The sequence below is a fragment of the Solenopsis invicta genome, chromosome 8 (genome assembly GCF_016802725.1).
Source record: "Solenopsis invicta isolate M01_SB chromosome 8, UNIL_Sinv_3.0, whole genome shotgun sequence".
Taxonomy (NCBI): Eukaryota; Metazoa; Arthropoda; class Insecta; order Hymenoptera; family Formicidae; genus Solenopsis; species Solenopsis invicta.
The window spans coordinates 5,195,653-5,209,287 of record NC_052671.1 but is presented as its reverse complement, the minus strand read 5'-3'; the positions used below and the strand labels follow the sequence as shown (position 1 = coordinate 5,209,287).

General features: G+C 36.5%; 2 protein-coding genes across 3 annotated transcripts; one reads left to right on the top strand and one right to left on the bottom strand.

The window, feature by feature from the left end:
• Positions 1 to 523: 523 nt before the first annotated feature.
• LOC105196349 (homeobox protein MSX-2) lies at positions 524 to 3,261 on the bottom strand. Its single transcript, XM_011162259.3, is given in 3 exon segments — positions 524 to 793; positions 1,405 to 1,985; positions 1,988 to 3,261. Coding segments are annotated over 3 exon segments (780 nt in total). The 5' UTR covers positions 2,112 to 3,261; the 3' UTR covers positions 524 to 718.
• A 5,425-nt stretch (positions 3,262 to 8,686) lies between these two features.
• LOC105196342 (adenylosuccinate synthetase) lies at positions 8,687 to 13,599 on the top strand. Of its 2 annotated transcripts, XM_039452928.1 has the most exons (7): positions 8,687 to 9,174; positions 9,617 to 9,673; positions 11,526 to 11,628; positions 11,937 to 12,300; positions 12,374 to 12,766; positions 12,900 to 13,156; positions 13,234 to 13,599. In XM_039452928.1, exons 1-7 carry the CDS (start codon positions 8,974 to 8,976, stop codon positions 13,281 to 13,283), a joined length of 1,425 nt encoding a protein of 474 aa, XP_039308862.1. In that variant the 5' UTR covers positions 8,687 to 8,973; the 3' UTR covers positions 13,284 to 13,599. The 2 variants fall into 2 exon arrangements, with proteins under 2 accessions (XP_039308862.1, XP_011160549.1); XM_011162247.3 differs by lacking the exon at positions 9,617 to 9,673 and having other exon boundaries at positions 8,692 to 9,174.
• Positions 13,600 to 13,635: the final 36 nt, after the last annotated feature.

Sequence of the window (13,635 nt, the reverse complement as noted above, 5' to 3'; positions counted from 1 at the left end):
TTTAAACTAGAATTTAAATCATTTCAGGAAATTGTTTACTTAAAAATAGTTGAGATTTTTCAGATGAAATATAAGAACGGAATATGAATATACTCTTTTCAATCTCACTTCGCGAAACGGAAAAATACGATGTAAATCATGTTTATTTTTTTTATTCTCTATATCATAGACTTATCCCGAAAAAATTCCTTTGTAATGTGGAACTTTCTTATCATCGCGTACGAAAGATTATGGTGCTGTTTGCCGCGCGTTCGATGATTTATAACAGACGACCTTCGGCTGCGTTTGTCTTGGCACTTGCAGTACTTTAAGCATCATTGCATCCTTCTTGTTTATCAAACATTAAACAAGGATAAATGCAAGCGCTACAAGCGTCGAAACGAATGCAGCCTTCCTCTCCTCGGTCGTGCAAAAATTTTCCGTTAAATGCTAACGCGCGATTTTTTCAATAATCGCGCGTTCACGAATTTCGTTGCGCGGACCCGATTTCTTACGTGACTGAAAATAATGGTAACAATCTTGCTCTAAAGTCATAAATAATTTTATTTACAGTACAATAATCGAAGAGCACGAAATAAATAGTCGCAGTGCCGGAGATTGGGCTACTCGGAATAATCGCGATCCAGATTCGTCGGCGCAACGTCGATCTTGACGACCGAATCGTCCGTCTCGATTCGGATTCCAACAGAACCGCTGCCGATTTCCACCCGTCGTCGAGTCATCGCGCCGTTATCGTGGACTGCAACGACTCCTTTCTCTGCCTCGCTCGACGATTTTGAAACCAGATCTTAATCTGCAAGCACAATGAGAAGTTCGAATTTCGTTAATCGCGCTTCTTATCGATCGCGACGAGTCGATCGATACGGAGCGGGACAATTTCTTTATTTACTAGCAACAGAATAGAGACGCGAATAGACACTTTTTATCCGCAGAGATAAGCGCGGGTATCGCAATGCGACTTTCGAATTTGAATGTTACACTATACATTTTATACAAATTTAGAAAATTGTTCCAATTCTTGCATTTTTATGTGTATTTTTGTACTCTTTAAATTTTTTGGAGTGGAATTTCATCTAAAAGATTGGAATTACACTCCAAAGATTTTAGAGAGTAGCATTTCTTAAATTAATGTAGAATTTCTTTTTGCCAGAGAACTATTACAGTACATGTACAACATTTCAATATTAGAATTTTCGTCTCGAAACGAACTCAGGTGTCTGTTGACGGGTGTCACGGTATAAGCCTGGGACATCCTGTATATTTTTATTTCTTTATTTATCCTTGTATTTATTTTAGTCTTTCGCACAGTCCATACGTCTACATTTATCGACAAAACGCTATTTCCCGGTGGCTCGCGATCATCCCCGCGACATTAAGGGCCGACAATCCTCGCAGCCGACGTACTTTGCTCTGTGGCAGTCTCAGCGTCGCGGACATCTCGACGACTTCATTCCTGGTCAGGTAGGCGCACCTCCTGTACCTATCCTCCAACACCTGCAGCTGAGACGAGGAAAAGGGGATGCGGGGATGGTCGCCCGCTCGTCGCTTGATTCGTCTCTCGGCAAAGGACCTCCTGGGCAGCCTCGGCGGTCTGTACCGCGTATACTGGAGCCACGTGAGATCGGTCCGCCGCGTCGCATCCTCGCCGTCGCGATCGCCACCCCGCGGTCGTCGTTCCCCGTTGACGAGGAGAGCGTCGTCGCGGCGCGTTTCGCCCGGCGGCGCGTCCCGCTCCTTCGATCCGTTCGCGCGTTCGCCGATTCTCGTGCCCCGTCTTGGGGAATCGCACCCTGGAGACTCGCGCCGAAATTTCCGCACGTTGACATCGGCGTCCGTCGGCGGGAGCTCGTCCGCGAGGATGCGGGCTATGCTGAAGTCCGTGTTCCCCGTTCGCGAGGCTCGTGCTTCGCTCGTCATCCCGAGAGTTTCACTAAATCCTTCAAAGGACGAGCCCTTCGCTATATATATAAATACATACATACGTATGAGGGATACACGCGAGAGTTGCCGGGGCGCACACGCCCGGGCCCCGTGGGGCACGTACCCCTCCTCTTCTCTTTTTTTTTTTGCGAGGCGCATCCTCTTTGCGGACAGATCCAAATTAGACGCATAGTTGCACCGCGCGATGGCTATCGCGCTGCTCGCACGACGGGGACCACGCTTCGGTAGACGCTCCTGTGTACCTGTCCCATTGTTGCGGCATGCTCTTATACCAGTGTATTATCTGCGATCTCGCCGCATCTTCCGGCTACTCCCCGGGTAATAACAATGTAATTGATACTCTGTAGCGAGGAAAACGGATCGCCGACACGGAGCGGGGAGCCAATCGGGGGGATCGGGAGACCCGATTTCTATAGGGCAGATGTCCCGGCGCACTGAGGCCTGTATAATTAAAAAGCCACAGGGGTCATCGTAATCCGGTAATATATCCACTTCGTTAATGTAAATATTGAACAGCGTGCGGGAAACATGGCCCCGGTATATTGTTACTTTACCCGATACACACGCGATCTCTCTTTCTCTATCTATCTATCTATCTAGCTATTTACGCTCTTATGTCAGACGATACGCGAGCAGATCGGGAAACCGTTGCCTCGTACTACTACTTGCTCGGAAATTTGCAATTTCGAAACCTGTCGCTCTTCTTTTTCATATCTTCGCCCTGGGAACCTTTCCCAGACAGAGAGCCAAATCTATCGAAAACGGACGATGCTACCGAGGATACTCTCTGATGCCATCGTCAGTGCGAAAGTCTTGGCTCTTTTTGGCGCTAGAGCCTGCGTACGTACAATAAAGGAAGAAGAGATATTGGGAATGAGAATTGAAAATTCAGAATCAATTTCTTCAATAAATACTATCTGATGAAACAAGTTATGTTGTATTTTGCACAACACATTTATGTCTTACGTTTTATTCGTATCCATTGTGCGTTACGTTTAATATTCATTAGGAAAATTAATTTAAAAGTTTTTAATTCCTATTCCTTAATACCTAATATTTCTCTATTGTGCGCAGAGCCTTGAGGTCCTTGTACAACGCGAAGGAATAGTGATAACAACAGCGATAGAATGTATAACAGTATAGAAATGTTCAATCAATCAGAAGCCACAAAAGCCACATCTGTTGTCTATCGCTATTGCTAAAAATCATTATTTAATAAGTTTTATGCAAAATATTGATCGTAATGCATGATCATGTGTTACGATCACTACAACATGTAATGGGTATATATTCAATATACTCTCTAAAATCTTTGGTGTGGAATCCCACTCTAAAAGTGTGAAAATCCTGCCAGTCTTGATAAAGAGTGGCAGGATTTTCACACTTTTAGAGTGGAATTCCACTCTTTTAGATAAAATTCCACTCCAAAAAATTTAGAGAGTAAAGAATGAATCTTAATGGTTGTTCCACCACTTTATCATAAGAGATGACTGCAATTTTAAGATTCAGTCTGTATATGCGTATACATGTATACACATTTAAAATAAATATTACAGTTGCAATCAGCAATTTAAGTCAGTAAAACATTGGGATAACCATTGAGTTGTATATTCAGTTTCTGCAAAATTATCAAAAATTTTCCGCAGCCGAAACAGTAGACTACACGATTCCGCGAATTCCGCTACACGATTTACGATGCTTACAGATGAACTTTGTTACATCTTATTTCCTGGCGTTTTGCCGATAGAATTTGCATTTTCGACAGACTTGGCCATCTGCAATCCAGAGCAAAATGTTAGCGGCATGCTTACCAAGTTTTAAGAGTTTATTCCAGAGCCAAGTCTGTCGAAAGCAGCAAAGTATCTTACAAATTTTGTCGGCAGAACGCCAGCGAGGATGTAGCATAATGAAATAATCTAATGAAATATCACTCTTGCTACAACGTATGAGTGCATCATGCACAGAAAAACATTTTTTAATTTAAATGTTTTAAAAAATTTTCTAATAGATGTAATTTTTAAATGCGATTTTGATGTAACGATGTGATAACTTCTCTTACAGAAAAAAGTTAATTAGCTCTTTACTGATAATGAGTGTATTGAGTTCCCTTAGAATTTTTTTGCATGCGCAGCTTAAGAAGAATTTTTGAGTTATATCGTTATTGTAGTAAATGAGCAATTAGAAATTATAATAGACATCAAGAAATGGCAGATTAAAAGTAGACATCAAGAAATGTCTGCAACGGAATATCTCATTTAAATGTTACGAAACGACGGACTTCATTCAATTCCTGTCGCCAAATCCGTTGTCAAATTACGTCAGCGGATTCTGCGGAACAAAATCAAAGTAATTATTATTGATACGGTGACCTCTTTAATCGAAATATCCGACTGAATCTGCTTCAAATCCGGTAATGTATCGTTAACATTTTGTTTACTGAATTAACACAATTAAGCAAGTAGATCAAGTGCGCATAACTCAAGAAATTTTTTTCTGTTTTTACACGCCGACGATCGTTCCGCTTGAACAAGAACCGACGAAGAAATATCGTCTCTGTTTCGCTACCCGTTTAAAAATAAAAAAAAAAAAACAATAGATAAAGGCGCAATTTACATATCGAGCGCGCAGTAGATTATCCTTCAAATTATCGCTGTCACGCAAACAGATTCTTTATTTCATCAGCAAAATCGTAACTATTTTATTCCGTAGTTGCATCCAAAGTTTAAATAATTTTGCTTGCAATTACATATTAAATTTCTATAATAAATAAATAATATTCTTTAATCTATCATTTAAAAACTGATAGGCTAAAAAAATAATGCTTATCGGAAAAAAAATACGAGGGAGAAGATTAAATATAATGCGAGGCTAACATAATCAGTTTTATCGATTAAATGCAACACGCACAGACGATTTACGAAGCATATAGATCCCTATATATCAATATTTCACGTACATATATACACAATTTGTCAAACATTACATTCTTTTAAATTAGATTTTTAAACTTAATTTTTACGATTCAACATTATTTATTTTACACCTAGCTCTGCTTTTATACAGCTTTTATATAACTTTTCTACAAAATAAATGTTTGGTAAAGTAACGGTTTTTGTCGCCATATTGAAGTAAAAGTCGATAAAAAAATATATAATTTTTTCATTTTTTCTTGTTTTTAACAAAAAATAGACTAAAGTCGTATAGATTAGAATATGATTTTAATTACATGAAAAGAATTATAATTTTGTGAAACAAATAGAAAATGTATTTTGTTGGTAAAACAGACGATACCATCATTATTTTTAAAAAAAGCATTACAAATCAAATTGTTATATAAATGTTCAATATTTAAAACAATAATTAATATCTCGTAAAATAAATTTTGCGCAAAATTACAATAGATTTGATAGAATGTGTGTTATATTTTAAGAAATTATCTCTCTTATAATTGTAACAATTTTTATACAAGATTCAGAAAACGTATAAAATACAATTGTACAACAAAATATAAATTTAAAATGCAATAGACAGCAGTAATGAGAGTCGGAGAAAAAACTCCGCACGATTTATGTGAAGAAAAAAAAGTTTTCAATTAATTTGCTTGAATTTTTTATATGTTTTAGTACTTGCATCCTTAATGAAAAATCTACAATTTACAAAACATTTCTATGTCTAGTTTCTGAATAAAAAATATTCGAAGGTGTCTTTCATATATGACATCCGCTCACGTATGTATATTGAAACATATGAATGTCCGTGGATGATTGCGTGCGTGCGTGCGTGCATGCGTGTGTGCGTGTGTGTGTGTGTGTGTGTGTGTCAGCAGAAATAAGAACCATACGGTTCAACACTCCTATAGTATTTAATGACTCCAAACCTTCTCTGCGTGTGCGTATTGTGTGAATATGTGTGTGTGTGTGTGTGTGTGTGTGTGTGTGTGTGTGTGTGTGTGTGTGTGTGCGTGTGTGTGTGCGTGCGCGCGTGCACAATCACTCGTAGGTGAACATATGAGCGGTTGTCATGAAAAAAACCTTCAAATATTTTTAATTCAAAAACTAGACATAAATGTTCTGTAAATTGAGATTTTTCATTAGGGGTGCAAATACTAAAACATAAAAAATTCGAACAAATTAAGTGAAAACGTTTTTTTCATATAAATCGTGTACGGGGTCCTTTAAAATAAACTAATTAAAAATCGATATACCAAGTTACAAATTATAGTAACTTTGTTTTATTGTAACTTATTACAACTTATTTGTAATAACTTATAACTAATTTATTATAACTTTCAGTGACGTATGTATTTTTTTTTATAATGCATATATGTTATGCTATTTTTTTCTTTGGTAAGAAAATACTCTATTCAAAATTAATTGTAAGCTTTTTAAGAAATAAACTGATATAGTAAAACTGTGGAAGAGATAACAAATAATATATTGATAAAAAGAAAATTGTTTAGAAAGAAATTGTACATTTTACAATGCAGCAACGCGCATTGCTAAGAATAACAAAAGTCATCGTAACGTCAAAATAGTCTCAAAATGATTATTAAAAGTCATCTTTCATTTAATTGCGATTCATTTTAACGTCATTGTAACAATTATCGTGACCTGCTGTTCTACTTGGGTCATGAAAGGTTAAAGACAAAATTTTAATGTCTATTTCTATCAATGTAAGGTAACTTCGATCTCGATTCAACTTACTCTTTCTTCTTCTTCTTTATCTAGGATTGAGTCCTGTTATTCCTGCTTTCACTTGTCCTGTAATTCTGACGTCCTATTCTCCCCCTCATCTTTTAAATGGACAGCCAGAAGGTCTTCTGCTTTGTGATTTTTGATCTTTGGTCCATTCTGTCCACGTGGTCTCTCCATTGCTTTTTCTAGATCTTATCCATCTGATTAAGTCTTCTGTGTTTGGTTGAATAAAATTTAACTAAACCAATTAAATTTCTTATTTAGATATGGACAAACAAATATATGGATTGACACAACAAAAGATTATGGTTGAAAATATTTGTGATATTAATATGAAAATGTGATTCAGTGAATCAAATTTTTAATTATATAAAACAAAATTTTTGATGGTTGATATCAGATTTAAATTTTATTTTAAATCAAATTTGTATTAGTATTACCAAATTTTCCAACTAAATTATATTCTTGCGTCAACTAATCCACTTTTGTTTGCTTATATCTAAAGAGATTTAATTGATTCAATCAAAGGTTAATTTTGTTCAATTAAATGTTTCTTTCCATATAAGTTAGACAAAAAATGCATAAACAATAAATACATAATATATAATTATGTCTATTTCAAATTATTAACTTAATGATTTGATAGATAGAATGCTTGATAGACATAATATCCACACAGTATGCTTTTTCCGAGAGATACTGCAGTCAAGAATTGATAAAATGTTTCAATAAACTGATTATTATATCAGTAACTGATGATTACTATTCAGTTACTAATGAAATATCATCAGCTACTGATATAGTAATCAGTTTATTAAAACATTTATCAGTTCTTTTTTTCAAAGGTAAACTTCAATTCGAATACTTATTTATATATTTATAATTTAAATATATAAATATTTGAATTAAATAAAATTTAATCAGTTGTCCAACTTTTTGTTCTTAGTGTGGCATGTCATATTTTCATAAATTAAAGACATATATTAAAATAATTATTATATAAATGAATAACTATCTCCCAGACAGCACATAATATTTATGATAAATATTTATTACTATTTATTTTTTTAAATATATAAGTATTTTGTAGATATTTTATATACACAAAGAAAAAAATCAAAATCTATTAAAAATGTTATTAAAATGTAGACTATATACATAATTTATAAATATATTATATATTTTTACGATAAATCTTCATAATCTATTCAATCTAAGGATATAAAAATATTTATAAAATATTTAAATAATTTTATTATAAAAATTTTATAAATCTTTTTAAAATATTATGTGCTGTCTGATGATCTTATAGAAATATCTTTTTTTTTTTATTTACTTCGGTATTTAGACCCTGATTGCATCATTGCGCGCGGAAATAAATCGCCCCGCATAGGAATCGCGTTTTCCTCCTTCATGCGTGTCCGGAAGATCGGGGCAAGATGCCAAACGGAAAAGCGAACGAGTTTCCCCACTTCCCAGACAACGTGACGTGCACGAAACTGACGAAACTCGAGTCACGTGCGCGCGAGTCTCGTGCAATATTAACGTACGATTCATATGAAAATTGTAATGACGTCGGCCGACGAGGTCGTTTCCACTCTAGGACTGAAGCGTGGTTGCATCACTTTTTTTATGATAAATAATAATAATAATAATAATATACGCTTCTTGTTCTTAACGATAGTTGTCGGTGTCGTTGCGCAGATATTTTACATGGCAAGAAACCTGCGCAATAACATCGACAGCTATCGTCATCGTTAAGAACAAAAAGCGTGTCGATACATACCCGGTACGACCTAAAGAGATAATTTGCCATTGTTTTCATTCTCTTGTCAGCGGAAAAAAACGGTCACGCATGTCACGCGAAAGAAACCACGAACTCCTATTACTATTCGTGGATAAAATTCGCTGATCGATGCGCATAAAACGGAGCACACGATGCGAGCGATGGAAACCAGTCCTAGAATCCGGATTAGGTTAGGTTTTACAGAATCAGCGCGCGAATTCGGCGCGTGACGGTGACAACGCGGAGGGGCGTACGGTGCGCACAAGTGCGGGAGGAGCGGCGTCGGGGAGAGTGGAAAGGAAGGGGAATGTGCGAGCAAAAGTGATCGAGAGCGACGGTGGTGACGGCTGATTCTTTCAGGTTCTTCGCCCACGATCGTCCCGGTCCCCACGAGCTTCGCCGCGTCAGCTGTTTCTCGGCGAGAGGCGGAAGGATTCGGTTCGGCAACGGAGCGACGACGCGCTTCTCGATCGCGACTTAAAAACGGCGGGCGCGTGACCCGACGACGATCATCCGTACGCGTGTGTTCGCGTGTGTGAACCCGATCCGAGGATGCAGCAGCAGCAGCAGCAACCGCAAGCGAACGGCAACGGCGCCCCGGCTTCGCCGAGGAAGAAGCAACGAACGTCCACCGTGAGCGGCGGGCCCGTGTCGAAGGTCACGGTGGTCCTCGGCGCGCAATGGGGCGACGAGGGCAAGGGGAAGGTCGTGGATATGCTGGCCATGGACGCTGACGTTGTTTGCCGGTGTCAGGTACGGTTTCCCTAGCGCTCCGGAAATTCGCGTCACGCGACGATGCTGACGATGACGCCATTCTTTCTCTCTCTTTCTCTCTCTTTCTCTCCCACAATTCCGATCACGCGGCTTGTTTCCCCCGAGGAAAGGTCGATTCGTCGCGAAATAGGGTTTTCCTCTCCACCCGCCACGCGGGACGACAATCCGGTCTCGTCTCCTTCTCGGAGAAGAGAACGTTGTCGTCCGTCTTTCTTCTCGGGTTCTTCGCGCCCGATGATTGATCAAGGAACAGCGCGTTCAGTGAGGATTCAGGGAGGGTTGTTTAGGTTAGCCTGACACGCGGTTCCAGGAAGCATTAAAAATATTTCCACGAAAGTTGACGTTCCTCGGCGTCATCCGCGTGATACGGAAAATGCGAAAGAGTACGTCGTCCCATTCTTAATAGCTTTTATATTTTTAGCCGCTGCCGTTAAACGCTTGTGTGTCATCTGACCTGTGCGCGCGAGCATCAGCAAACGTATAACCTGACGTCTGATATTACATAATTGATGGCCATAAACGAAATGTATTTCCCGAGGTGGAAAAAAAGCTTTACATAGTTGTATCGTTCACGGTCATATCTTTACGACACGAGAAACGGTGAATTATTTTATTTCTCTGTAATCTATATCTGTTGCGTGTCATAAGAAAGAATGTGGAATTTTTTTATTTTTTTTTATTTTTTTCAAGGACACTCCGCATAATTAACGACTCCGCGGAATCAATGTTCTGAATAACTGATCGATAATTAGGCTAATGTAAGAAAATTGTGTAATATCAGTGTCTTATGTATATATACATTCATATCTCTATGAAAGAAATAATTGCAGGGTTGGGAACAATTCGTTACTTTTTTGTAATGATAAAATGAATTATTGATGTTATAGTATTTAATATCGAATTTTAAGAGATAGTCAAGACATAAGATTTGCGCATCTGTTCTCTGTGCCAAAGATTTAGGTTTAAATTCAAAACACAATCAGATTTTTATTTGGTCACTACCTCTTTGGAGACAATGGCAAATCACCAATAGGCTTTGCCATTATGGAGCATGCATGAGCTTGCATTAAATAAAGACCATTTGTATTAAATTTATTTAATAATTCTAATTCTTTATATCAAGATCTTTATTTTGTTATACAACACTTGTCTTTATAGAAATGTAAATTGCAATTTACAATCACACACATTTTATCTACAATCTTTATCAAATACTTTTTTTTTTAAATATTAATGTTATTAAGAATGCATTTTAATATTCACATTGCCAATACTGAAAATCTTTATAATTTATGTTACATACATGTGAGTGTAAAGAATATTTGTACAGAAAAATGTATTTTAAAAAATAATTTGTACTTAATGTTTTAAACTGCTTTTCAATATAGTTAGTCATTATCAATACTGAGTACTGAAATATCATTTTTAGAAAGTAAACATTACTCAGAAATTTATTAACGAGTACATATATTCACACATAAAATTTATTGTGTTTATGGTTAATAAATTGCTATTAATATTTACTTTTTCTGAAAATAAAGTTTTAAAAAATATTCTCTAACTTTTTTTTACACTGTATTGCCAGTATTATAAATTTAGTGTTTAATATTGATAATGACTATATCAGAAAGCAATTTAAAATATAAAGTATGTAAACTATATATTTTTCAATATTTAAATTATATTATAAAATATAAAAATAAATAAAATTTATAATTGCATTTATTATAACTAATCATTAATTTGATTGACTGCATTTGCGCACTGAAGAGGTGTGCAAACTATTAAATGGGCACAAAGATAATAAAGGAATAAAGTAATATGATAAATGTAATGGTTGAATTTGTTATCATAAAAATATAACGACATTACCATTACCATTACAGACAGAAAAAAGTAACAGCTTTACAAGTAACGTGTTATTTCCCAATCTGAATGTTAGATCCATGTATATTGAAAAAAAAACTTAATGTTACAATTGGAATTAATGTACTGCTTTTTTGAATAGAGTTTAGAAATTATGTAGTAAATCCAATGTGAAATGTTACATTCTGACATTCAATATAAATTTATTCTTTATAATATAAAAATGCCACGATATAAAATTACATTTTGTTTACATTTTTCTTCTTTTTTGCACCTTTTTTTATTTTTTTTATTTTTTTACTCTAATAGGCAAACATTTCTACTCCCATTCAGGTTTTAATGCCATTTTTATGTTGTCGGGAAAGTCATCGCGTATTTTGATTTCCAATGATCAAATTATGCGATATTTTCTGTCATAAATAATGGCAAGTCCTGTTTCTTCAAGTATTAATGTAATTTCGCAGGGAGGAAATAATGCAGGGCATACTGTAGTTGTAGAAGGTGCCGAATTCAACTTTCACCTTCTGCCTAGTGGAATAATCAATCCCAGATGCAAATCCGTAATAGGTAATGACTTTTTCAAATCAACCAGTAAAATTAATTGAATTATAGATATTCTGGTTTGTGAAAAAGTAACATACGGTCACTGTGATGATTTTAATGATTAACGTAAGATGAACGAATGTAGAATAATGCTTCATGAAGATAAACAAGATACTAAGATTATGGATATATATAACAGACAATTATTCCACTTGTTCTCATAGGTTATTCTATGTCTCTTCTATAGATATTAATTTATTACATGAATGACTCTGTTAAATATCGCGAATTATATAATTGATTTATTCATTTGGGGTTTCTTTTGTTTGCAGGCAATGGAGTAGTGGTTCATTTACCCGGTCTGTTCGAGGAATTGGAGAAGAATGAAGCTAAGGGACTTAAGGATTGGGAAGACAGGCTTATAATATCGAATCGAGCACATATAGTGTTTGATTTTCACCAACAGGTTGATGGATTGATGGAATTGGAAAAGGGCAAGCAGTCATTGGGAACTACGAAGAAAGGTATAGGGCCGACATATGCGGATAAGGCCGCCAGAATCGGGCTCAGGATTGGAGATCTTCTCGGAGACTTCGACAAGTTCTCCCAAAAGTTCAACACCTTGGTTACGTCGTACCAGAGAATGTTTCCCTCTTTACATATCGACGTTAAATCTGAATTGGAGCGTTATAAGGTGTATGTATAATAGACTGTTCTTCAGTTTGATTGTATTTAAAACATTTGTGATATACGGCTGATGCTTTTGCAGATACGCGGAACGCGTAAGGCCGTACGTGAAAGAAACGGTACAATATTTGCACCAGGCTCTGAAGGACGGCAAAAAGGTTTTGGTGGAAGGCGCCAATGCAGCGATGTTGGATATCGATTTTGGAACTTATCCATACGTGACAAGCTCGAATTGTAGTATTGGCGGTGTATTGACAGGTCTCGGCTTACCTTGTAGCACGATCGGCGAAATAATCGGCGTCGTAAAAGCCTATACCACCAGAGTTGGCGACGGACCCTTTCCCACAGAGCTTTTAGATTCTACGGGAGATCTGTTGCAGAAGAGAGGCCACGAGTTTGGCGTAACCACGAAGCGAAAGAGGCGGTGCGGATGGCTCGATTTGCCGTTGCTGAAATTTACGACTGTAGTTAATGGGTGCGTAAAATGATTTATTATTTAAAATAATGTATTTCATCCAATAGCTGCTCGATGTTATATTACGTATAGACATTGCAAAATGTCGCTTTTACTATACTCTCTATATAGATCGTTGTCTTTTTTATTCTAGATACACCTCTATATGTTTAACAAAACTCGACATCTTGGATACGTTACCAGAGATAAAAATATGCGTTGGATATCGGTTAAACGGGAAGGACATAGATTATTATCCGGGCAGTATTTGGGAATTGGCAAAGATTGAAACGGTGTACAAAACGATCGAAGGCTGGCAATCCACTACCGAGGGTGTACGTTCCTTAGACAAATTGCCGCCCAATGCACACAAGTACATACAGATCATAGAGGAGTACTTAGATGTACCAAGTACGTAAACGCTTTTCGTACATCGTAGCACATGCTTGAATCTACGAAAATGTTAAATGTAAATTATTTTGTTACAGTCAAATGGATCGGCGTGGGAGCGGGACGAGAAAGCGTAATTGCCCTCTGACGATACACGATCTCCATAATGTTACTTAAACGCACGGCATTAAATGTATTATTAATTTTAATTCTATCCGTAGCATTTGCAATACAAAGCTGATAAGCGCACAGTGAGCGGTATTGTTACAATAAATTTTCAGCGAATGTATTAATCTTGAAACAGAGCAATGTACAATTGTAACAATTGTGAATGCTTAGTCATTTTGTAGTCGATATCTAACAAATGAGCGGAAGATTATTAAAAAATGTTCGTTATATTATCCATTTATTTTAAATGGACATTCTGTTTTATTAGACATATTAAAGTATTTTTGTTTCTCGTCCTTTTATTCTTCAATTCATTTCCAGTTATACAATAT